The following is a 24,456-nucleotide window of genomic DNA, read 5'->3' on the forward strand; positions in this document are numbered from 1 at the left end:
GGGCTCGTAAGCCGCTTATGGGTAGGTGGTGGGTGACGCCGCGCCGTCGGAACGAACCAGCTAGTCGTTTTTGAAGGTTATCAACGCTTTTGAATTTCATAAAATTCGTGAAAAAATGGTGCAAAAATTATCGCGGTTGTTTCGTACGGCGGGGTTATTTGGTAAACCTCTGACACCGAGAAATTGTCTTCCGCGAGCGTACGAACCTGTCTCGAATCCGTTTATTCGAACGATGTCTGTTATGCGGCGAGTCTTTCGGAAACTCTTGGAAATTTCAGCCGAGTTGGCATTTGATGCGACGGAACGCGTCAAACGTAATCAAACGCGGCCGCGAACCACGAAATTCCGGTGTCGCGAGAAGCGTGTCAGCTCGACGATACATACCCGCCGACTAACGAAAGCAAACCGCGTTAGATTAATTTGTTCGCTAATCCCGAGTACTCGATAAACCGATCGGAGCTTCCTTGATACGCGTTAATAAGTCTATTCGGCGAAATAAAATACAAGCGTAAAGATGACAGTATCGCGGAACACGCGTTCGCTTATTCGCTCGCTCGCTCGATCGATCGATACTTTCAATGTTACTCATCGACGACTGCTTTTAACCATTTTCGCGTGAAATTTTCGACTCGATCCCCTCTCCACACGGATGGTTTTCCGAGTCGAGATACGATCAGGCGACCCATAAATGCGTCAACGCGAGGGGGAAAACAATAACAAGAAGGCAAAGTGGATTTCGAGTCGACGACAGGAGAACTCTCCGTTTCATTGGAAGAACGAGCGACGCGTAGGGACAGTTTGCGAATGGCAAACGAACGAGGACTCGAGCGACAGACACCCTTCTTCTTGTAGAAAAGTCAACCAAAAAGATGGAAACATTCTTCGTAGGAACACTGCGGCAAATATCTTTGGGTTCTCCGGTACTTTATATATCCTGAAAAGGATCACTTGTCGGATATAACTCTGCTTATCGTACCATTTTTCTTCGGATGCTCGCGAGAGATTTTGATCGAAGCGGGTTTCTGTTGAAGATGGAACAGTTTTATCGAGTATAAAAATAACAACAGAAACAAAAGGAAATAATCCATCTTCCATGAAATGCAACAATCGTTCTTTGTCGCCAACGAGTAACCAACCTCTTTTATCGTCCGTCATAAATATCGATAGAACGGACCCGCGATCCGTCGAAATAACGTGTCTCGCGTAAAACGTAAGTTTGTCCAGCGGATAAGAAAAATCCAAACGTGTCAACGGAACGATCTACCAAAGACCCGGATTTCGCTCGAGCAAAACCGGGATTAGATCCGAGATTTGGCGCAGGTACATCCGAGTTGTTCGAGCCAAGAAACTTCCTGAATAAAGGATTCCGTTTACTTAACGAGAAGTACAGCGGTGAGGTACTTATCGTACGTGGTAAGTTTTGTTAGCAAGTATTTAACGTACATACAGCCTCTCCGCAAGCGTAACGAAGAGCGTTCGTGTTGCGTACGGCTGATAAAAATAATTACAACGTTAATATTCGAGAGGAAACTCGTCGAGCGAATATTGGGTCCTTAAAGATTCAATCTCCACGGTTTCGAGAAAATCGTTAGGATACCGCGCGCATGATTGAACGGAGCTAGCTCTTTCCGGTAAGCCTCTTACTTTATTCGGGAACAAAAATCGCGACGTCGGCGTCGCCGTCGCGGCAACGGGCAAAGATAGCCGAGAACCACGATTTTTCCTCTCGAGGTTTTTAAAGCCATTACTCTCTTCTTTACTTGGCGCGGCTTCGCACGGAAGCAAGGAAAGTGCACCGAGACCCAACGACCACCAAGAGAATTAGGGTTTTAAGAAAAGAAAGAACGAAAGGCCGCATCCAAGAACGGTGATTCAAAGGAACTTTTCGGACAGCTCTGTTATTGCTCTTCGCTCTTCGAGTACGGCCGCGCGAGATTGGCTTTTAACCTCGCGACGCCGACGGGGCTAACTCGCACGTTTTGTTTCGATGCGAGATGGTAGGTAGCTAGAACCGCAGAGCCAATTTTCTCTCGTGCTACCACCGCGGTTAGCGATGGATCTTGAGATCGGGAATACGTAACGGACCAATTCCACCGAATCGAGATTATGACGTTCCGAGGTACCGTTTCAATTTTTGTGAAACGGTAAACCGATATCGTCGTGTCCTCCCGAAAGCAATTTAAGCAACTCGATTAAAGGAACCGAAACTTTAGTCAGAAATCCGCCGATGCGGGATTCATTTGCGACCTATCCGCAAATTCCTGGAGATTTCTCTGATTGTCGGCAGCGAATGTCTCCTTTGGGGGCGAGCTGACCTATGCGAAACGAGCACCGTTAAATTAGTTAACTTAAGTCGAGATAGAAGTTCTCGGTGAATTATACGGCATGCGTATTTCGAGTTTCCGGTGCGCTATCATTACGCGAAAACAGACTCTCGACCTTGTCTTCCGTGCGAATGTAATTACCCGTTTCGAGTAAATACTCGGTAAAAATAACAAAGTCGAAGATCGCCAAATAAATGTCGACATCCGTAACGTAGTCTTTTCGCGGTCTTAAACGCGACTAGAAATAATATCGAGAACGTCAAACTAAAACGCACACCGAGAGCATAACTTATTGTATCCAATTAAAACGCAAACGCATTTCGCGTTCATAATTCTAAGTAGCTCGCGCTGTCTCTAAAGCGATTCACCGCTGAAATTCTCCGCCTCTCGTCTCGGAGGTATGTACAACGGAGTCGCGGAGTTATCATTCCCTTTTCGCTCTCGGTCGCGTTTCTCTGCCGCGAGCGCAAGGTAAGACGCGTCGAGAAACTCTACGGTTGAAACTGAAATTTACCTTGTCCCCGTTACGCTCGCTGAGAAAAAAGAAATGAACGCCATAATTCCTAATCTTTGCCTTACGATAATATCGTACAATCCCGCAGCTTCGTAACACGGACATTCTCGTTTCCCGATGAGGGATTCGTTACATTTCTCGCTTCTCGAAGAAACAGGGTTGAACGACTGTCCGTTTTAGCCGTAGCGATATATTCGACTCGGCCAGTAAAGATTCGTTTTATTGTAAGCTTGCCAGTTGTCCGTTGATTCGATTCGGTGATTTTCTCGCCTGGTCTTCCACCAACGTCGACAGCTTGCGTCGAGAAACTCCTCTCGAGGCAAGGAATAGTAATTAACAGGACATAGCTGGCAAATGTGTACCTAATCGTCTATTCGCGTGCAGGCAACCATCGCTCGACTTCCTTTACGGATATCGAGATGATCGATCCCGCGATGAATTCGTGCCACGATAGATCCTAGTATTTGCTCGGAGTGTTATCGTTTCGAGCATAGCTTACAGGATGTTCATTTTGCCGTGGCGTTATACTCGTATCAGACTCCGGTAAACGTACTTATCGTTAGATCAAAGAAATTGAATTTTCCGAAAGTCAAGCGACCGATATCTATCGGATGTAACGGGAACGTAACGACATTGGCCGGACCATAGGACGTCACAGCGACTTTAACCTGGTTAAGGATAACGGGAAAATCAAGTTAAACGACCCTCACATTATTTACCCCTTCGCAGCCAGCTGGCACGCTGCAGAATGCACTTAATTGCCGGCCACTCTCTCGTTTCGCTCTATCGTGGATATCGTTGAACGTAATTTCTTTATTCGACATAATGCGATTCGCTCGATACCGCGCTAGGTTGCGCGAGCCAACGCGTTCGATAGCTGAAGATACTTCCAATTAAAGTATCGGTTCCCAACGAACCGCGTACAACGCTAACTCGAAGGGTCGGTACGCTAGTCCGGAACCATTTTGCGCGCAACTTATTCAAAATAAATGGCGGTCCGGCGAAAACTCGAGCAGTAAGTTCGCCTAGGCGAATTAAAAGGAAACAGCTACCTAAACAAAGAGAAGAAAAGCAACGCTGGCGATTCCGAGGATGAAGGACGTAACCGAGACGACTTCTTTTTACACCACTCCTTCGCGGACCACGTTCCAGATTTCCATGACATTTGCAGCGTGATAAAGTACACTCTTGACTCGGCCTCTCTTTTTGTTCTCGTGTCAAGTTTTTCAGGTAACACACCGGAACGCTTTTTCTTCGGGTTTTATAATAATCCAACCGACGCGACCCACATCCTACGCGAGTCTTGTCTCCGACACGCTCGACTAATTGAAACGTAATCCTAAGGCAATCCAGACTTGATCCCCGCTTACCGTAAACCTGCGCCGAGTATTTTTTTATCGTTTGGAGAAAATTGACGTTCGCGTACGTGCGGGTTAATCTTTCGATCGACGAGCCGCGCTTTCCATTTTTCTTCGAAAAGATCGCGCTTACCGACGCACGAAATATTAATTAATCGTCCCGTTCCAGATTAACGAGGATCTCGAGCGACCGTATCGGTGCGTATGTGATTTTTGCATCTTGGCTCGGTTCGGCTCGACGTGAGCAAACAGAAGAGAATGAACGTTCTCTCGCGTTGAATGTGGCAACCGAACGGACGATCGAGGGGATTGCAGCCGGTCACGCGGAATAATGTGCCGGTATGAATTATGTGGCCGCTCGGTTGGAAATTTGGCGGATTATCAGCCTTGTCCGTCCAATCGCGATTATGCACGGGAGGAAGCGTGAGTAATAGGAATCGAATGACATCGACTGTAAATTAACGTTGCTTTAATACACCCGACACCCCTGGACAGCGGACAGCCATCATCTGCGACGACCTCTAATCCGACCGATGCTACGCGACGTGTCTCTCTCGATTAACGCCGACATTTTTCATTACGAAATACCCCGTGTACCGTGCAACGAACATTTTAGCGCGTAAACGTGACAATCCGTATACGAAATAAAGTGCATACGTTCTGATGTACACGGGATCCGGAGAGGTTAACTTGGAGCAACGCGTACGGTTATAACCCGATCGCGTTCCTCTCGAGCTCAAACTTTCCCCGAGACACTTTGCGAACGATAAGAAGTTTCGTCAGTTTCCGGAAATTTCAGCCGAGCGCTTGATCGTGCCGTTAGTTAATTATATTATTCGTGATAGATTGCCGTAGACGCGCGGAAATTTACCATCTATGTATATCCATTACTCACGCCTCTCTTTGCGTTCAAATTGGCGAGCAACGGAGTAACCGTCTCGCGTTTGTTCCGATGTTCGATTTATTCCACGCGAAAACCACGATAAAATTTACACGTGAAATTCGTATGACCCCGAACGTATTTAAAGTATTCATTTTTGTTCGACTGCTCGAGAACGATCGCGTTATTGGAATCGCGACGATAAATAACTGAGTTCCATGTTTCTCAATTCTCAATTTTTCACATTTAATACGGTAAAACATTTGCCTCTGTCGATTGCTCCCCTCGTTACGTGCCACTTGCGTGTGCGTGTGCGTGCGCGTGCCTGTGTAGCGTGTACCTTTCTCGTCACGCGTTACACTCGGAATTGTTCGCCGCTAATTGCGATTGATACGTTACGATCACTCTGAATCTGCTCACCTAAACAATCGCGAATCGATTGCGATAACGCGGCTCACCGCGAATCGATCCGACGTTTAGCGAAGCGTCTCGAATCGGAAATATCAACTCTGTTCCACCTAACTTGTGACACCGTATTTTATTTTACTCTGCAAGCAGATTTATGATAACGTTTCAATTTCTCAAATTTCTTGTACACCGATGGCGATCGCTTATACTTGAAAAGAAAAGAGATCGGTGTTATTTCTAAAAGGACTCGAAATTTATAGAACGCGAGAAACGATGGATCCAAGTAGGAACTCAAACAGAGGAAAGATGGTTTTATTATCGTAGCCATCCGTAAATGAATTAAGAACGAACTCGATGTATGTACTTAGATATGTACCTAGATAACAACCGTACACACGCGTCCTCTTTCGTTTTCCAACAGTTGAACCTCTCCTTAGACGTATCGATTACGCGCCGAAAATCATAGTGTTCGCGATAATCGAGGTCTCGTAGAATTTCTATTTCAACCCAGGTAGCCTGAGAATAACGATGGTCAGCGTCGGGCCAGAAAAGCGAATGCCGCGCGCTTTTCCATTTCCCTCCAATTTCCGGCGTAGAGTACATAAAGTTTCAATCCGTTTCTATATCCTTATCGCGGAGTACCGGCGAGACTCTGTAACTCTGTATTCGAAGAAAGCTGAATCGCCTAATCCCGCCTTCTCTACTCTAGATATAATCGGTGTTGAATCATAGATGTCCGATAGCGAACGGTGGGAAACAAAAATAGATAAAGTGGAACGTAATGCAATCGATGAAATTTCGATACATCGAATTTAATTGGAAATTAAAGCGGTGAACGTTGGATCGATGCCCTATCCGAGCCTCAGTTTTCCCTTTCCAAAGGCTGAATGTTAGATATTAAATTCCATACGATCCGATAGGTTCGGCGATCCATTTCGAGAGACAAGAAATTCCAGGTCCGATAGCGATGTGCGATTTAGCCGTTTAGCGCGGTTCGCCAAATTGCGTGCAATCGATTCGTACAGGTTATTTAACGAATTTTCGTTAGACGTACGTGGATCGACGACGAAACTCAGGTAAATAGAAACGAACGAGAGCGATCGCACCGAACAAGATCGATTGCCGTCGAACGTTGGACCAGCAATTAACCGGCCATTCGTCGAGCCTGGTCGGTTCGGTTTGCGTGTATAAATACGAGCCAATTGATAGGAAAAGGAGAATATCGAGTGTTTTATCCGCGAACCTTAAAACTGTTTCGAACGAATATCCATCTCTCTCCGTTCCGTTCCGTTCCGTTCCGTTCCGTTCCGTCCCGCTCCGTCTGCGCGATAGTTTATTACGGAACGTAATTGACTTGTCTCGACTTACCTGTAGGTAATGAAGGCGAAGACTAGCGCAACGAGGGATAAGCTTCCGCCCAGAACGACGATGAGACTCAAAACGCCATCCTGATCGAACGAGCTTGCGATTCCCGTTGGAACTCCGTTAACGAGATCGCCGTTCGATCGAGGGAATCCGTGGATCGCTCCCGTGTAAAGTGTCTCCATTTCTTCGTTACACTCGCATCTACGATCACAAGCGAACTCTATAAATATAATCGTCGTAAAACCGTTTCGTTTGAATCGTCCAACAAATAATTATCACCATTTCTATTTCGTCGCGCGATCGAGAAAATTGCACGAGAACCAGGTCGTAGAAATCAAACGTCTTTATTCGATTATTCGGATTCTAACTCACTGATATAATCTACCCACGCGACACGGGGAGCTTTGATTTATGGTTTCTATGGAAAGCGAAGGGTTCGCGAAACGCCAATTAAGATTTACGAGCCTGGATATTATATGTTATCGCGTCCGTAAATCGTTACTCGTGTTACATTTGACGCGCGAATGCCGGACAATTATCGGAGTCGCGAGTCGACAGATATTTATTACGTTTGTTTATTTCGCTTTCAGTTCGTTTTCAATAATATTATACAGGGTGTCCCAAAAATGTTGAAGGTCCTTAAAAGGGGTGGTTCGGGAGGTGATTTGAAACAACTTTTTCCTTTGCAAAAATGTCGGATGAGGCTTCGTTAAGTAGATATTAATATAAAAACCCCGACCAATCAGAGCGCGCGGTTACCGTTGGAGCGGCCGCGGTAGCGAAGGCTACGCGCTGAGCGGTCGCGTCAATATCCTTCGATGCACGTCGAGTCACTTGTTCGCGTACGAGAGCGGCTACCTAGCGCGTAGCCTTCGCAATCGCGGTTGCTCCAACAGTATACGCGCGCTCTGATTGGTCAGTGTTTTCCGTTAATATCTCCTCAACGAAACCTCGGACAACAATTTCGCCAAGGAAAAAGTCGTTTCAAATCATCCCCTGAACCACCCTTTTCAAGGACCTCCGACATTTATGGGACACCCTGTATTACGTTTATATACACGCTATTCCGTACGTGTCATTTAGCAGTCTATATAGTAATTGTCCGATAATCGAACGTAAAATAGCTTGAAATCAAACGAGAACGAGATTAATATTCTTTTCGCCGTGGCAGAGAAAATTCCATTTGCAACCGAGTCTTGCGTATCACGGGAAGGTCAAATTGAAACAGGCCAGCTAATTTCCTGCAAAGAGTCGAATCAAAATGGCGCCTGACACTACCAACCGCAAACTGCGACCTCCCCCTACGAAATTTCCGACTAATGGGGTACATTCGTATCTTGTTATCGCGTAATCGCCATAAGCGGTAAGCAAATTCTACAGCTAATCGTGACGTCATTTACACGAGTAACCAAGAGGTAGACTTTACAATATTGACCGTCAACTTTGATTCGAAAAAATAAAAGAATCTTTTTTCGATCTCTAATGTTCCGCGAGTAATTATTCTTTGTGGTGGTAGCTATGCTATACGAGCCACTAGTCACGAGTTATACTCGACGACCGACCACCAACGGTTATTTTCTTTTTCGAAACATCGCGTCGCTAGCAAATGAGTCCAACGATCGACGAGCTGTGCCCTGTCGTATATTTTTCTATCTGGTTTTCCGCATGGATTCGGCACTCGTTAAATGTAGTGACCTTATCGCCTTGGTTTCCAGCTCGATTCACAAGAATGATCGTTGCCGTTTACAAATAAACTCCCGATGTCGATGCACACTCTTTTCGTTTTCGCCCCGTTAATGACTAATACTTGGCTAATACTCGGATCGTGATCATTTCAGGTTGTAAACTACGCCGCCCCAAGTTATTTTCGTTACGAATTAACTACAATCGAAATGGGAAACTATGGTACGTTTGCTGGTTACGCTTTGTTGGAATTTCAGCAAACGCACGATCGATTTGAAATATTTCGATCTCAATTACGTCTAATTTTGAAATTTCTGTTAACGGTTAAGTATATTCTCCGTTGGCGAGTACGTTGCCAGAAGCAGCCATCGCTACCTGTTATTATTTCTAATACGCAAAGCATTCCACTCGAAAAGAAACTTACGATTAAACAAATAACGATTAAAAGGCTTACCTTACGAAGCAGGGAACGTTGAATTTTCAAAAAATTAGCGGACAAAGTCACGCTAGAATAGCATAAACAGCGTATCACATCTTCTTTGGAACCACGTGTCGATGGACACGTGCTCAGGGTGGGCAAAGGCGATCGCGTATTCTTAAATCAAAAAATTAAATCGCGCCCTTGTAGAGAAAGTAGCAACCGTCCTCGTCGGTTCTTGTTTCTTGCATGCAACTCCACACCAACATTCTGTCGACAATGTGCTCGCCGTCGCCGTCGCCGTCGCCGTCGCCCACGAACTCTGACACTAGTCAGACTCGCGATCGATTTCCCTACCAAAACGACCGCGATGCACGATCGTTTTTGTTTATCCTTGGTAATCACGAGGCGACTACGACTGTTTCGCGATCATCGATCATCTTTTTTCGACCGATACGCGGTACGGTGAATAGACTGAAACCATGAAACGAGAAACGTTTATTCATCGAGGTAGAAACAGATATCGCTTAAAAAAAATACCGCATAACGAAAACAACAAGAACGATAACCACAATTTGGTTTGTTATTATTTCGGCCGATAGAATCAACGTACAACGCAACGTCGCGTGTATTTGTTTAAAATACGAGAAAGTTTCTATGAACAAAATTCACTCTATCCAATCTCGAATGATACGGAAATGTGTTAAAAATAATAATCGTACGTGAAGAAGCGATAAAGTCTAACGCGTGGTCAGCGACACTTTTGTCCGGCAAACAATGACGGAGAACAAACGATACATGCAAACCCGTGAAGCGACGACGCTGAACTGCGAGAAATGGAGAAATTCGTTCGCGCTCAAGTCCCCTGCGCATCTTGTACCGCGCATATACTCACGGAATTATCTACCGAGAGAAATAGATTCGAAGAAAAGAAATATATTTTGGGTTAGGTCTGATTAACGTAAACGTAAACAATCCGTGGAAATGAAAACGAGCAAATAAATAACAAGTATTGTTATTGTAAGAAACCTAAATAAAGAAATTCTGCGTAATGCTACGCGGTACGATTCGAATATGTTGCAATGGATGCTACACGACTACATCATACACGTGTGTAGAGAGACGTTACCATGATCGGAGCGTGTCTTTGCTATCGTAACGCCCTCCTCCAGATCGTTAAAAGGATGCACTTACAACTACTTCTTCCTACGTACGATATGTCGAAGAGCTGATACAAATCTTGTAAATAATTAAAAAACAAATCTTTGTTTATTACGCGTTTTGTACATACAGAATGTTAAAATCTTGTTCTTAGCTATAAAATACGTCCATTGGAATAAAACGCAACAGTCAACTGCAGATATTCACGCAACATTACAATTAAAAGTTACTACAACTTTAAATCTCCGTACGCTTGTACGTACAATAACCGAGCGAGTACTCAACACCGTCAACATGATTCGTCCACAGTGTCGCCGAATATAAAGTCCATAAAATTGTGGACATTCGAAATTCATAAAAGAACAACGAATTGTTTCGAATATTTTGTGACTTTTTTAAACACTTTGAAATCAATTGAAACTTCCGTAGTTGGCGCGTCGAGACACGCATACCTTTTTTGTCATTAAGTCGATTAATTTACAGCAATTTACATGTCTATCACAAGAGTTGTATAATTCATACAATTACTAATCCTCGAAAAAGAAGCTAGAACTCCATCTCGTGATATGTCTCCGCTATCCACCCAAGCAGATATTTAACTTTCTCTGCTGTTTCGTCCGTTGCCCTAAAGTCTGTTATAGCTTCCGTTAAGCACACCGATAAATGCTTCAAAGTAGGCTGCAAGCAAAACAAGCAAAGTACTTGTAGTTACGCATAAATAATTTCCGTAACTACTTTTAACGAAAGATATTTACCACGGGCCAGTACTGCCTAAATAAAGCCACGCATTGATCGCTAAGGCTGTCAATGTTTAAAATGTCCTTTTCTATTAACTTTTTAATAAATTTCCCGAGAAATAACCAAACCTCCTCTTTATCTGGTTGAGCTAGCAACATAATATTTCTTGGACTGAATATTCTGTGTATAGGAGAATCTAATTCCAAAGCTTTCCAACGACTCATCGCCCATATCTTTATGAATTTTTCTTCGATTTTCGGTGTGAGGAGATCGCTCCTGTAAGCAACTATAAACACAGCAAGTTTTCATCACGGCTTAACGTTAGACCAAGCAACGATGCATTATTGTATATCGGTAGACTTTTACCTAAAAATAAAGCAAAATCCACGCTGAGAGAGTACAAAACCTTCTCGGGGCCCATTACAAGATCAGCTCTTTCATTCAAAGTTTGATACAAATTATCTAGTATAGTCGACACCGACGATATCGTTAGAGATTTTCCAGTATTGTCAAGTATATTCCACATAAGTTCCTAACAAAAATTGCAATAAAATGAATTTTGATTTTAATCTATCTAAACAATTCGTGGAGTATATATTTACTCTCAAATCATCCGTGATGGTCGTTGGACTAACGGCATTCGGATTATGCTTCTTTTCTTGTATAGAATGCAATGGTGTATTGTTTTTCAAAAATCTATTCAACTCGAGTTCCATATCGTTTATGAACAACGACCCCCCCATTATATGGGATTGTATCCATTGATGTATGCGTTCTGTAGCCAATCTCGTCGCAATTTTAATGCACATATCTTTCACGGATGCTAAAGAGTCTTCCGCCAAAAGAGATTCTACGGATTTAGCCACACGCGCTTCGCATATCGTTGGTATAAACGTCTCGCATTGATCTTTCAATTCTTTAGACATATTTGTGGCAAAGATATTCATATCATTCGCCAGGGATGCCTGTAAGGATAACAATTAGAAACAACAAAAATTATCTAAATAACAAATATTACCTTGAAATCTGTAACATCGTTAAGTAATAGTTCTTCTACTTTTTCCGATTGCCTTTCGCTTTGTTTCTTTTTCAAAAGCTTTCTAAAAGTATTCAAATTCGATTCTCTAGAGGACATTAATAAAGTATTACATATATGCTTAACACAAGTCGAGGCGACTCGTTCAGATACAAAGTCAATGGTTTTCCTGGTAGATGCTGGTTGTCCGTGAAAAAATGCTTCTTCTAATTGCAACTATTAGAATATAAAAGTTGTAGTATTTCTTACGGAATATCTATAGTAAATTATAAATTTACCTCTAAATGCTTTACACCCGTACTTCTGGCAGACTTGAGTTGACTAGAAACTGGTGTAATATGTTTATTTGAACTGTAGTGATTCGTTTTCCCGTTAGAATTTGTTACGGATGCGTTTACGCCGACCACAGGACAGCATATACGCAATGTCCTTTCATTAATAATATCTAATTTGTCCAAACTGTATTTAGAAGATGTAACAGATGCTACTGGCTCCCCTAGTAAGGCATTCTTTTGCACATAATGTTTATCGAGCTGCTTAAGACTTTGCAATTCTCTAGCTTCATATGTCTTTTGCCAAGTGGGATACAAATCCTTTGGAAAATTTGGTAATTCGAATAACCAACCTAAAGTATGTTTTAAAAGAATTGCTGTTTGTCGAGAAATAGGACTTTCAGATGTTGTAAAATCAGAATGATTTACAACTTTATAAATATAATATAACAATTCCAAGATTTGTTTATAGTGTGGCAATCGAAGCGATACGGTATCCATCATAGCCAAATATTTTGCTATCCACGGTACAGTTAACGATAATTTTCCTAATGCTATCGCATTATGCAAACAAAGATGTAAATTTACTATCGGTAATACTTTGCTTCTTACTTCCACTTGAGTTGCTATTAACTCTTTAAAATTATTTGAATCTGACCTGTATGGTAAGGATACAACAAGACCTAATACTTTTGCAAGGAGTCGCAAACTGGATAAACAGATAGTAAAATTTTGTTGCGTTTGCTCGTCAACTGTTGTTTCTGTAATAAATAAATTACATTAATTTACCAACAACATATCCATGTATGTAACTTAAACTAATACTTTATACCACAAGATGCATTAGTACCTGAATCTTCTATTTCACTGCCACTAAATTGAGTATCATTCAATTCCATTATTTCATCAACCAAACAATTTTCTAAATGAACATAAAAAATTGGATTAAAAGCAACCAATACGAAATCCCTAAAAAATTCCTGAACTCCTGGGAAGGAAGGTCCAGTAATTTGATTTTTGGAAGGCTGTGGAGTTACTAATCGTTTCTGAAGCTGATTCAACTTTTTTGGATTTATATCCTTTAAAGCTTTTAAGAAACTTATACTTTCGTCATCTTCCACTTCTGCCTAAAAATAATAAGAACAAAATAAACTTAAAATGTAAATAGTTTATGGACAAATAATATAAATATTTAAACCAACCTGTTGTCTATTTTGTATACAGGAAATTAGAAGTTGAGATTTAAATAATCGTGCAAAATGATAATAATTTATGGCATCATTGTGCAACGTCAACATACTTCGTATTTTGCTTCCCAGAGCTATCTGAAATGTCCATCCTGGCACCGAATGATTTTCTTCCCATATTCTAAATATTTCATAAAATGAGTCTCTTTGATTTTTAAAAGTTTGAAAAGCAACTGTGGATGGGAAATTTTCACGATTGTCTGTGTCTATTTGAAAACACACATTTAATTCTCCCATTGTTTATGCTTAACTAAAAAAAAAAGTAAACAATTATCCAGCTATACTTAGAAGAAATATATTTTATATTTAAAAATCACTATTTTTTGCAAAAAATATGAACAAAGAATCAATAAAAGACAATCAAATCTAACGTTACTTAACACTATATATAAACACTTCGAAGATGTACTCGCTCATAAAGGTTTTTAAACATACTTATTCACTTAAAGTGTTAAATACATGACGTCGATGTCCCAGGTTTTAGAGGGTTTAAGGTTATGTTTACAATAACTTTTGGAATTAGTCGTGAATTCATTAAAAATTGTACGATATCGATACGCGCAATCGCGATCTTTTGATCAGAAGAAATTATTAAATATTATAAGGCTATATTTTATAATATGCATATATTAATGCCATAATATTTCATATTCTGATCATTCACGGCTCTTCCAACATGCCACTCTGACTCTGACAGCATCCATCTTGTGCGCTTGGAAATCTGATATATTCATCGAACGGTCGATAATTTATACCTCTAAAATTGACTATTTTTCTGAAAGATGATAGGGTATATCATTAATAAAACTAATTTATATATTTATAAAATATATATTTGCTTTCTCAATGTACAAAGAGAAACTTAATGTATTATATATTCAATACATCATTATTAAATGAAAAATAATTTTAGATATAATTTCATTCATTCGATCACATTCTTCGACCTTTCTCCTTTAAATGATTTAGAAAACTCAATTATCCCTGAGATCCAACAAGAGGATAACTAGCAGTAGTAGCAATACCACAATGATTCATCTTGTTCCTAGCCATTTTAATATATCCCTTATCACCCCATGTTTCTCCCCAACTGTTCTTCACCAACCAGTAGTCTTGACCATCTTCATCAGTTCCGTATCCCACCGCTAATACACCGTGATCCAAATCTTCCGAAGAGCATTCAGGTTCATAATAAACGCCTATAATTTATATAGAATTTATAATTTCTTTCTGTTTTAAATGTTTTTAAATTAATTAAAATAATATTACTATTAATAAGTTAACAAACCTTCAGAATAAAACTGGAAAGAACTATGCGACGCGTCAATGGCAACAGAAACTGGTCCTACAGTAGCAATTGCTGCTTTCAGTTTCTTTTCATTTCCTTGAGGAATGTCTGTGAAACCAACATCACCAGCACCGCTGTTCTTTGGGTTATATCTATAATTTAAAAAAGAATGAAACCCAATGTTCAAAATTATTTATTTAAAATAAGCATTTGAATGCAGTTTGCACCTGCATTTGTCATTTTCAGCTTCATATGGATACGTTATCTCTGTATCAACACCTCCATTGTCTTTAATATATTGGAAAGCTTGATCCATCATTCCTCCTTGACATCCATTATTACCATATTTACCAGAACAATCAATTAAGTTTTGTTCGCTCAAAGAAACTAGGACTCCGGTTCGCCGGAAATGTTGTCCTTCCAAAGCTCCGGTCTACAATTAAAACTTATCCTTAAAAATGAGAACGATACAATAACAAAAGAATGAATTTTGTTATCAGGCCTTACCGTAGAGAATGCCCAACACGAACCGCAATGACCTTGATCTTTAACTGGAGTAACAGCACCTTGTTCTCTCCAGTCTACTACCTCTGGTAACTCCACATTTGCTGGCTCGATAAATGTAGCACTTAGAGGTAGCCTTTCAAATCTCAATTGATGATTTATAGATTTATTGAAACCATTTAATGTATTTACAAATTCATGATGAAGCTAAAAAATAAAATAACAATAGGTATAAAATTAAAAACATAATACAATTGCACAAATTGGAGAAATATCGCTTACCATGTCACCATACTTGTTCATCTTTAGTTTATATGAGACTTTCTTCATTTCATAATTTCCATTATGCTTGGCAATTTTATGTTTGTTATCCAAGAATATCTTCATTCTGAACTTTTCTTCTATGTCAGATTTGTAAACTTTGTTATGTTCCATCTAGCAATTAATGAATTTACAAATAATTCATTAATTCAAATTTATATTACTTTTATAAATATTATTTAAACTGGTGGCATGCAACGTTAAGATAACAAATATAAAATAAGGAAATACGTGTTTAATATTCTATATGCTTTATCAGTGTAGAGAATGATAAAGGTCAAATGTAATCTGGCTGATATACTCTGCATAAACAAAAGTATCTATAAAGTATCTAAAAAATATTTACTTGTTCACAGTGACCAATTTGACTAAGAACACAAAACTTTAAATGCTTTATATAAAATAACTATGACACAGAATAAATACTAATATTATAAGTTATTGTATTATTAATCTTTGTAAAAATACGACTAATAAATACCTTAAAGGTTGTCCATTCTTCTTTGAACAATTCAAAGAAAGAGACAGCTTGTGTAGTGGCAAATACTGCCACAATTAAAAATAATAGTATCCTCATGATTTTTGTATATCTGGAAGAATGTAAACAAATAAATCTTCTTTAATTAGTCTTTTTAAACATTTAATCTTTTTATTGCGAATAATTTTGAAGTAAACCCGATTATTTTTATTGGGCTATATATACATATTTTTACGACACCTTAAACAAAAATCGAATTGTTTAAGAAGATACGACGAAAACGACAATGTTTTCGTTACGAATTGATTTCATTGAAAAAAATGTTTGAGATATTTGTTACCTAATAAGACATTAATGTAACATGAAATAGTAAAAAAGAATATTTTTCCAATTTTGTAATTAAAAATGGCGAAAAGCAGTAGTCGTTGCAAATTTACTCACAAAGCAAGCGGTGTTCTATTTTGATGGAAATGTTATTGTTTTTACAAGCGAACATTTCCTATATTATTTGACACAATTCTAAAATTGACGTTTGCCTTGACATGTCATATAAATCATGCGAACAAAGATGATACTCAATTTAAACTTTGCATCGCAGTTAATATTCCCGTAACCGTTATTCATCGTCAACAAAGAAACGTGGATCGGTCTGCTAGACTGGAATTCATCGCTTAATGTGGAATCCAAGGTCTATCTTTTTTTTATTTCTGATAAGCTTCAAACAAAACGCGATTATGTTACCTTGATTAACGAGAGTCACACGAACATTTTGAATGACGTGATTCTTTTCTTTCAAATGAAATAAAGTGTGCGATAAAAGCATGATGATCAAAGGTTATCAAGATTTATAATAAGGCAAAAGATCGAATAAAATTATGTCACGTAAAAAAAGAAATTGATCGTAAAGCCTATTTAGCTTTCTTGATACTTTTCTCGGTTGTGATTGGTAACGTAAAGAATCTTTGAACAACTTACCAAGTGCCGTACAGTTTGTTGCTGAAAAAGATTTCTAAAAAACGAATGAGGTTTTCAACGTTCCTTGCTTTGTGACACTTCGGTTCGTGGTTCGTGAAGATTCGAAGTTTCGGACTAACGAGAACTGGGAACGCTCTCTCTTCCCTATATCCTATACCCTCCCTTCTACTGTGTGATTCATCGTTGCTTGTACGACAGCGTCTCCCAACTTCCGTGTTTATGACTATCTACAGTCTACACACATCGAATAACTGAAAAACAAATGCGACGAACAAAACTTTTTTTTTCTGTATCTTTTTCTATGAAATTACAGTCGTCTTTCGTTAAACGAACCAGTCATTGCGAATACTGAAACGAATTTGTCAACACATCGATAGATACCTACAAATATATCGATCATGTGACTTTTATACATTATCATGTTTTTATTGTAAATTTAATCTAGATATTTTTCTTCTTTCGAAATCTAAAATAATAATGATATGCATAAATATCTATAATAATTTCTGATAGAATTTTATGTATTGGGAAGCACTGGATAAGAAGGATATCTTTATCTAGTCACGTTTGTTTCTATACATTTGCCCCTGGTACGTATTGTACTTTGTGTGATTCGATTTGTATACGATCCGTTACATCGTGTTGTCATGTGATTCTGATAAATGTTTTGCAACCCACATTTCAAATATCTGCGTATACACGTATTTAAATGATGCAGTTTGATCGTGATCAATGTCTACGCATTCGCATAACATTCTAATCTTTCGATTTTATTCTCTGGAATACTTTATTTAATTATAACAAACAGTTATAATACTATAAAGTAAAATTCATCCTTTATTTTTTGTTCGTTTGAAATGATTTACAACTCTAATGAATATACATATACATATGTACAAATATTTCATTAGATGATCAAATTTAAAAAAGAATGAATATCCGAATGTGTATTATACGTATGCATATATTATAAAATAAAAGGCACAGCGTTGTAGGAAGAAAATGATCCTTCTTCCTTCCCATAAACGACGAATATACAACAAATTTATTTTACATTTCTGATTTATCTCTTTGGAAGGGATTATATTTCGGATACACACATTCTTGGGTAGCCTGTATAAGCTTCGTACTTGTTACGTACACATTTGTGCTGATTTGTGCAGTGTGTTGATTTTACAAGCGAAAAATGGGTTCGAACAGAATAGAGTCTTTCGATGTCTCACGAAAAGCTCGAGAAGTAATAGAGTGGAGAAGTTTGAGAAGAAAACAATTACGTCAAGAATATTTAAAACAAATTCTTAATCCAATTAAACAGCAAACAGTTGTACGTATCAATGAACATTTAACCTTACTTACGTGACTTCGAAAGTTACCGAAAACATTATCTCAAAAAAAAATTATATTCAAAGTTATTGAAATTCACGTTTAATTGAAAAATTTACATTTAATTTACATTTAAATAACTTTTTATAGTCACGTGATTAATTTCAGAACACTTCGATGATTGAATAGAAAATAAAAATTATATAAGATTTCGTTTTAAACTATAGTTTATATGTACAGAATATTCTTATTTTAAATGTACAGATGGACGATGCAACAACAAGATTTGCTGTAATGAGAATCGCGCATGAATATCAAGCAAAGTTAACTGCTAGAAGCTTCTTTGTTGGTGTATGTGGATTAACTACATTGTTTGGGGCAATCATGTATGGTTTTGTCAAACTGAAGGTAAATTATCTAACTTTTAAGTACACAACTGAAAAAAAAACATGCAACATAAGAGTAAGTAATTACCTTTCTTATTATAGGAATCAGAAGAAAATGAATATCGTACTGGAAAAGTAAGTTATGCCAATAGAGAATTCAAATTTAAGTAATATCTTTTTTTATTTGATCACATACTTGTAATTGAAGGTCATGTAAATTAAAATTTCTGTCTACTTAGTAAAATAAACACTAATTATAATAACATGCATTCAAATATATATTTAGTTACGTTATTATTTTACAAATAAAAAAGGTCTAATAGGATAAATGGGAAAACAATTGTCATCATATATATCTTTCTTTATCTCGTATATTTGAAATTAAAATTTGAAAATGTGCTTACACCAAAGTTAATTTTTTTTAAACGAAGATTCATTACAATATTTTTACTTTTTTATTTTTGATTACCGATCTTCAAGTTGTTTGTCACGGGCAACAACTGCATCATCAAATTTAACCATGTATGTTGTTCCTTTATGCCAATGCGCTGTCACCTTTGCTGGCTGAAAATATAAATAGAAACTATTTTATTTCGCAAAATAATTGATAAAAATTTATGTATTCTTTTTCTAACCAAAATTCACAAAAGCTTCTCAATGAGGATTTGTACTTACAAAACCACAATCGCAAAGAATAGCTTCGACTACTCCAGCAATAAAAGAAGCACAGTTTAAACTTCCTTTGTCTTTTGGTACAGATATAAATTTATTTACTAATGCTTCCTTTTCTATGATATAGTAAGTGCGCTCATCGTCATTTGCATGTTCTAATTTATCAGCCTCGCGACCAAATAACGATTTCCATACTGTGCTCTTAATGAACAATAAAATATTCAATAACTTTATTTCACGTTTCCCACTTCTCTCTCGAACAACAAGGAGATCTGTTATTCTGTGGCCCACTTCTGCACCTATTTCTGCCAACCTAACCAATATATATAAAAAATACTCATTCTAAACAACAATGTTTCAATGATCTCGATCAATTACGTACTTGTTTTGTAATTCTGGTACGGTGTAAACTCGATTTTGACAGTACTGGACGAGTTCCGAAAATAAAAGCGCGAAACAACTCAGGCTAACCTCTCCTTTCCCTTTGCTCAATGACTTATCGAGTATGCTTGTTCGCATTCGAACCGCAGATATTGTTATCGTAGTCATTTCTACGCGCTAACCAACGGTATAAATTATTTTTTCTTTTACGTAAAATTTAACCAACGTATCGTGATAACTGAATCAATTACAACGTCGTTTTGACGTGTTTTTCTGATTCGCCATCTGATGGTATGACGAAGAATTACATGTACCTTGATTATAATTCAGATATAAAAGACTGAACAAATACGATACATATATTACTTTATTGTCGAACATTTTAAGAATCAAAATTACCTGTTATTTTTTTGTGTGTATTTATTTATTATTAACACTGTAATATTTCAAAACCTTTACCATAAGCACATACAACCGATCCACACCTAAAATGATATAACTTTATTAATGATTTTATTAAAATGCATATTTATTATATTAAATAAACGATAAACATACTTTGGAGTACACCATAAAGTCAAGCCGCTTGCATCGGTTACGTGTGTATAGATTTTCTTTAAAACTTTCACAGATAAAGTACTATTGCTGTAATGGTAATCATATATAATGATTTGCTGATCTAGCCCAACGCTAACAATTTTGTTTTCGTCGTGAAACTTTATTCCTGAGGAAATATTATTTAATTTATTTAAAATTAAGTAAATCCTTCTAACAAAAAATTATTAACGTTCGTAAATGTTGGAAATGCACCTGTAATTTGAGTATAATGCTCTGTTGAAGTATTCCACTTTGATAATAACAAAATGTTTAATTCTTTTTCATTCGCCAATGAACAAATTTTAAAACGAATAAGATTAAATAAATTATCATCACCACCAGTTGCCAGCAAATATTCATCTTTTTCAATCATTTTTATATCAAAGGAATTAATACCAGATTGATGCAAATTCAATTTTGCTTGAAATGCACTGGTACAGTTTTGAAATTCTTGATCTTCATTTTGCGTTACTTTCAATATTTTTGACACGGTATCGGTAAAATCAATGAAACGGCAGATTCCATCAGTTGACATCGTTAATGCGATTACTCTCTCTTTATACGTTAAAATACTTATTTTTGTTATGCAACGATCAACACATTTTGCATTTACTTTCAATGAAATATATCTTGTGTCGATATCATACAAAAATATTCTATAAACATTTAAGTTGAAACTTGTATTGTATTAAATATTATACTATATAATACAACAAAATTTACCTCACAAACCCATCTGCACAAGCAACAAAAAGTAGTATGTAACCAATATTTTTGTTATTACAATAGATGGCAATGTCCATGTATCGAGTCTCAGGTTGCATAATGTAAGACTGACTACTTTCTTGCCACTGTTTCTTGCGAAGTCGATCAGATCCGTATAACATATGAGACGTAATGTCATGACAGGAAATACCTTGTAAAACATTCTCACTCTCATTTAAATCGATCTCCCAAACTTTTATTTGCGCTCTTCCACCCCCCGAAAAAACAAGATGTTTATTGCACGAGGAATTAGATTGCAAGTTCAAGGAAGCTATTGATTTTATGCTGGAAATGTGACCATTAAAAATACCTAACGTTTCAAAACTGAAATCATTTTTTATTGGTTTACTTGAAATACTTGTAACACGGAGAGTACCATCTTCTCCTCCGGATAAAAAAATATTACTGTGATCAATTTTTAATATGGGATTAACGCAATATACTTCTTTCGTGTGAAAGCCATTCTGAAAATTTAAAGATTAACTTTTTATTAAACTATATCAATTAATATAAATATACATATAAATTACTTACTAATAAAACGGGTGATTTCATAGAACTTAATGAAAAGTCGGAAACATGTACTTGTTTATTGCGAATATAGAGGAATGTAATTAATTTATCTAGTAACATACAGTCCCATGATCTATGGCCTCCACCGCACGGAATTCTTGTTATAGTTCTACGATGGAACATGCTGTATATTATAAATTCCACCTAAAAATAATAGCAAAAAGAAATAAATACCGTGTATACAACAAATTAATAGTTTGTTGAAAATTTATATACCTCCTTAAAGCCGAGTATGAAGATATCATCAGGAGTTTTTAAACTACCACTAATCCAATCCATTGGCATCTTTTCTTTGTGTAATGTATGTAACAGTTTTTTATTTTCGTGTTTTTTAAATTCATACAATTTTAACATTCCGTCGCGGCCCGCTGATATTAATTTCGACCCTAAGACTATAAAATTCTGAATACCAATGTTTCCATGAACTTTGGTAAAAGTTTGAATGGGCTTATTGTCATTGTTAGCTATATTTGCCTGATCATGCAATTCAGATCTGTCATATACATGCATATTTCCTGCTCTATCTCCGCATACCAACAACTCTTCGTATATTATAGCTGCTGTTAACCAGCGTTCCCGACTCTGTGGTAACAGACATATAGATCGCATAATTATCGATCCTGCATAAAACAAAACCAACAAATATGAAAATGGTATAAAAAAATATAGTATACAATATATCTGTATTATATTTATATGCATACCTTCCATATCAAAACCAAATATCTTTAAAATTCCATTTAATCCACAAGCTATCACATTATTGTTTCGTAACCATTGTATAGAGAATATTTGGGAATCCATAATATTTTCTTCAAGAATCCGTTCTAATTTCGTATCGCTTACGGACTCTGTTTCTAAAAATATATTAAACAAGTTACTGAAGAATGAATATATTTTTGATAAATTCATAATTTTTTTTACCTTTGTATATTGTTACATATCCATCTTTTGATGCAAAACAAATATAACATCGGCATAAAGAAACTTCCATAACACAATATGTACTATATCGTTCTAGATACAATGATTGTATCAAATTACTGTGCAATCTATTGACAATAAAGAGATTTCCATCTTCGTTAAAAACCAAAAGTTTATCGTTATTTAAATAAGAAACATATTTTGGTAAACTAGTATGATTTGTAGGCAACAATACAGCTCTTTGAAAATAATTATCAACGAGAGACCAAGTATAAACTGCACCATCAGCTCCTCCAGTATAAACATTTTTATTGTCATCTGATATATCGATACTCCATATAGCTGCTCCATGATGAGCACAAATTTTATTAAGCAATTTACCATCCAATGACCAATTGCATATGAGAGAATCCTTAAATTATGAATGCACCAATAAATTAGATTGCAGTTCATATTTTATTTATTATATTACTTACCTCTCCTATTGTAATTAAAGTTTCATTTTTAATTACAGATCTCCATACTCTAGCAGTATGACCAAACATTGTTCGCATTAATTTTATTTTTGCTTCTTTCCAATTTACATCATCTTTATCTTTAGGTTCATCATAGTTTACTGTCCATAATCTGACTGTTCTATCATCAGATGTAGAACAAATTAATTTTGAAGTTGGATCATATATGACTGAAAAAATTACACCCTGAAAGAAGTTCAATGTATACAAATTTGTCAATTTAATTACAATTTATGTACAAAAAAATATAACTTCTAAGTAATAAAGAACTAACATTATGTCCTTGCAAACGATGTAAAATGGATCTTTTGGTATAAACAGAAGTATGATTTACTTCCCATATTAAAATTTCCTGAAAAACTGTCCCACTAAAAATGATCAAGTCTTGATTATTTTTTACTACAATCGATCCAGCATATCTATATACAATAGAGTTAAGCTTGCAGAACAAAATGCTTGAACATATTTAGATTTGAAGGATACAGAATACATTTTTCTTCGCACCATATATCTTTATAACACTCATTGAATGTATCTAATAAACATACATTGTTATGAGCCAATAAAACAGCTAAACAATTATACTCTTTATGTACGAACCAGTTTGTAGTAATTATCCAATCATTAAGATACTTTCTAATAGAACCTTCTTTGATTCTAAAATAAATGTCATATTCTTAATGTATAATTGAGCCAAGTATACCATACAACATTTGTTATAGCACGATATTTAATAAATTTACGTCAGTGCTTCGTGTTTCTTATAAATATTGTAGAAACAAAGAAAGTTAGCGCCAAAAACAGCCAAATTATTATTGGGTCCTTCAACAATTCCATGTATATTATACGGATAAAGACAATTTATTTTTTCTTCTAACTTGTGTGTATCACCGTCGAAAATATGTAACGTGGATCCTATACCTGTGTAAATGATGCAGTAAGTCATAAAAAAACTCTACAGGTACTTTTAAGATGTTAAAATGAAGAATCCTGCAGTTCATTCAATTTATTGTATAATAGAAAAAATTTATGTGTAATAAAAGAATTTTGTAATTGCTAACGTTTTTTTATGTATACAATGTATATCAAACTAACCTACGAAAATCAAATTATTTACACAGCGAATAGCAAGTACATCCGTACATAAAAGTTTCGAAATCATTTTATAAGATTTTTTTAAACTACGTGCCACGATTGAATGTACAATTCATTATTTTTAACAATCATCTTACGATTGACAAACAATTCGAAACAATGATCAAAGTATATATAATATTGTTTTTTCGCACTTGCGTATTGAAAACGATATTAGTTACAGTAACGTGTCTTATCAGTTATCACGTTATTCTT

General features: G+C 36.8%; 6 protein-coding genes across 12 annotated transcripts in view; 1 reads left to right on the forward strand and 5 right to left on the reverse strand.

Moving 5' to 3' along the window:
* LOC128888878 (cadherin EGF LAG seven-pass G-type receptor 1-like) overlaps nucleotides 1-9,782 on the reverse strand; it is a 30,347-nt gene extending 20,565 nt beyond the window's left edge. For 2 of the 4 annotated variants that reach the window (XM_054146057.1, XM_054146054.1), the window contains exons 1-2: nucleotides 8,987-9,661; nucleotides 6,853-7,050 (exon numbers count right to left, since the gene is read on the reverse strand). In XM_054146057.1, coding sequence (XP_054002032.1) covers nucleotides 6,853-7,031 — 179 coding nt within the window. In that variant the 5' untranslated portion in view covers nucleotides 7,032-7,050; nucleotides 8,987-9,661. The other 2 variants (XM_054146055.1, XM_054146056.1) reach the window with 2 other exon arrangements.
* A 408-nt stretch (nucleotides 9,783-10,190) lies between these two features.
* On the reverse strand, nucleotides 10,191-14,087 carry LOC128888784 (codanin-1). Its single transcript, XM_054145905.1, has 9 exons — nucleotides 13,840-14,087; nucleotides 13,360-13,654; nucleotides 13,008-13,284; nucleotides 12,164-12,918; nucleotides 11,868-12,101; nucleotides 11,452-11,814; nucleotides 11,216-11,381; nucleotides 10,867-11,135; nucleotides 10,191-10,789 (listed from the first exon to the last, which is right to left on the reverse strand). The coding sequence occupies exons 2-9, from the start codon at nucleotides 13,639-13,641 to the stop codon at nucleotides 10,658-10,660; spliced, it is 2,478 nt and encodes an 825-aa protein (XP_054001880.1). The 5' UTR covers nucleotides 13,642-13,654; nucleotides 13,840-14,087; the 3' UTR covers nucleotides 10,191-10,657.
* Nucleotides 14,088-14,215: 128 nt separating this feature from the next.
* LOC128888790 (procathepsin L) lies at nucleotides 14,216-17,127 on the reverse strand. The gene is made up of 7 exons (XM_054145916.1): nucleotides 16,971-17,127; nucleotides 15,999-16,107; nucleotides 15,479-15,631; nucleotides 15,200-15,403; nucleotides 14,920-15,125; nucleotides 14,693-14,844; nucleotides 14,216-14,603 (listed from the first exon to the last, which is right to left on the reverse strand). Exons 2-7 carry the CDS (start codon nucleotides 16,092-16,094, stop codon nucleotides 14,383-14,385), a joined length of 1,032 nt encoding a protein of 343 aa, XP_054001891.1. The 5' UTR covers nucleotides 16,095-16,107; nucleotides 16,971-17,127; the 3' UTR covers nucleotides 14,216-14,382.
* An 802-nt stretch (nucleotides 17,128-17,929) lies between these two features.
* LOC128888795 (uncharacterized) lies at nucleotides 17,930-18,948 on the forward strand. Its single transcript, XM_054145920.1, has 3 exons — nucleotides 17,930-18,294; nucleotides 18,558-18,701; nucleotides 18,782-18,948. Exons 1-3 carry the CDS (start codon nucleotides 18,157-18,159, stop codon nucleotides 18,848-18,850), a joined length of 351 nt encoding a protein of 116 aa, XP_054001895.1. The 5' UTR covers nucleotides 17,930-18,156; the 3' UTR covers nucleotides 18,851-18,948.
* An 84-nt stretch (nucleotides 18,949-19,032) lies between these two features.
* On the reverse strand, nucleotides 19,033-20,031 carry LOC128888793 (trafficking protein particle complex subunit 5). Its single transcript, XM_054145918.1, has 3 exons — nucleotides 19,734-20,031; nucleotides 19,355-19,664; nucleotides 19,033-19,243 (listed from the first exon to the last, which is right to left on the reverse strand). The coding sequence occupies exons 1-3, from the start codon at nucleotides 19,898-19,900 to the stop codon at nucleotides 19,145-19,147; spliced, it is 576 nt and encodes a 191-aa protein (XP_054001893.1). The 5' UTR covers nucleotides 19,901-20,031; the 3' UTR covers nucleotides 19,033-19,144.
* Nucleotides 19,881-24,420, reverse strand: LOC128888782 (WD repeat-containing protein 6). Of its 4 annotated transcripts, none has more exons than XM_054145903.1 (14): nucleotides 24,202-24,420; nucleotides 23,850-24,027; nucleotides 23,590-23,763; nucleotides 23,381-23,525; nucleotides 23,068-23,292; nucleotides 22,592-23,003; nucleotides 22,372-22,524; nucleotides 21,884-22,287; nucleotides 21,629-21,811; nucleotides 21,053-21,558; nucleotides 20,543-20,985; nucleotides 20,291-20,456; nucleotides 20,132-20,217; nucleotides 19,881-20,017 (listed from the first exon to the last, which is right to left on the reverse strand). In XM_054145903.1, exons 1-13 carry the CDS (start codon nucleotides 24,266-24,268, stop codon nucleotides 20,163-20,165), a joined length of 3,111 nt encoding a protein of 1,036 aa, XP_054001878.1. In that variant the 5' UTR covers nucleotides 24,269-24,420; the 3' UTR covers nucleotides 19,881-20,017; nucleotides 20,132-20,162. The 4 variants fall into 4 exon arrangements, with proteins under 4 accessions (XP_054001878.1, XP_054001877.1, XP_054001879.1 ...); XM_054145902.1 differs by having other exon boundaries at nucleotides 19,907-20,046; XM_054145904.1 differs by having other exon boundaries at nucleotides 19,919-20,072.
* Nucleotides 24,421-24,456: the final 36 nt, after the last annotated feature.

The sequence above is a fragment of the Hylaeus anthracinus genome, unplaced genomic scaffold (assembly GCF_026225885.1).
Source record: "Hylaeus anthracinus isolate JK02 unplaced genomic scaffold, UHH_iyHylAnth1.0_haploid 11994, whole genome shotgun sequence".
NCBI classification, from domain to species: Eukaryota; Metazoa; Arthropoda; class Insecta; order Hymenoptera; family Colletidae; genus Hylaeus; species Hylaeus anthracinus.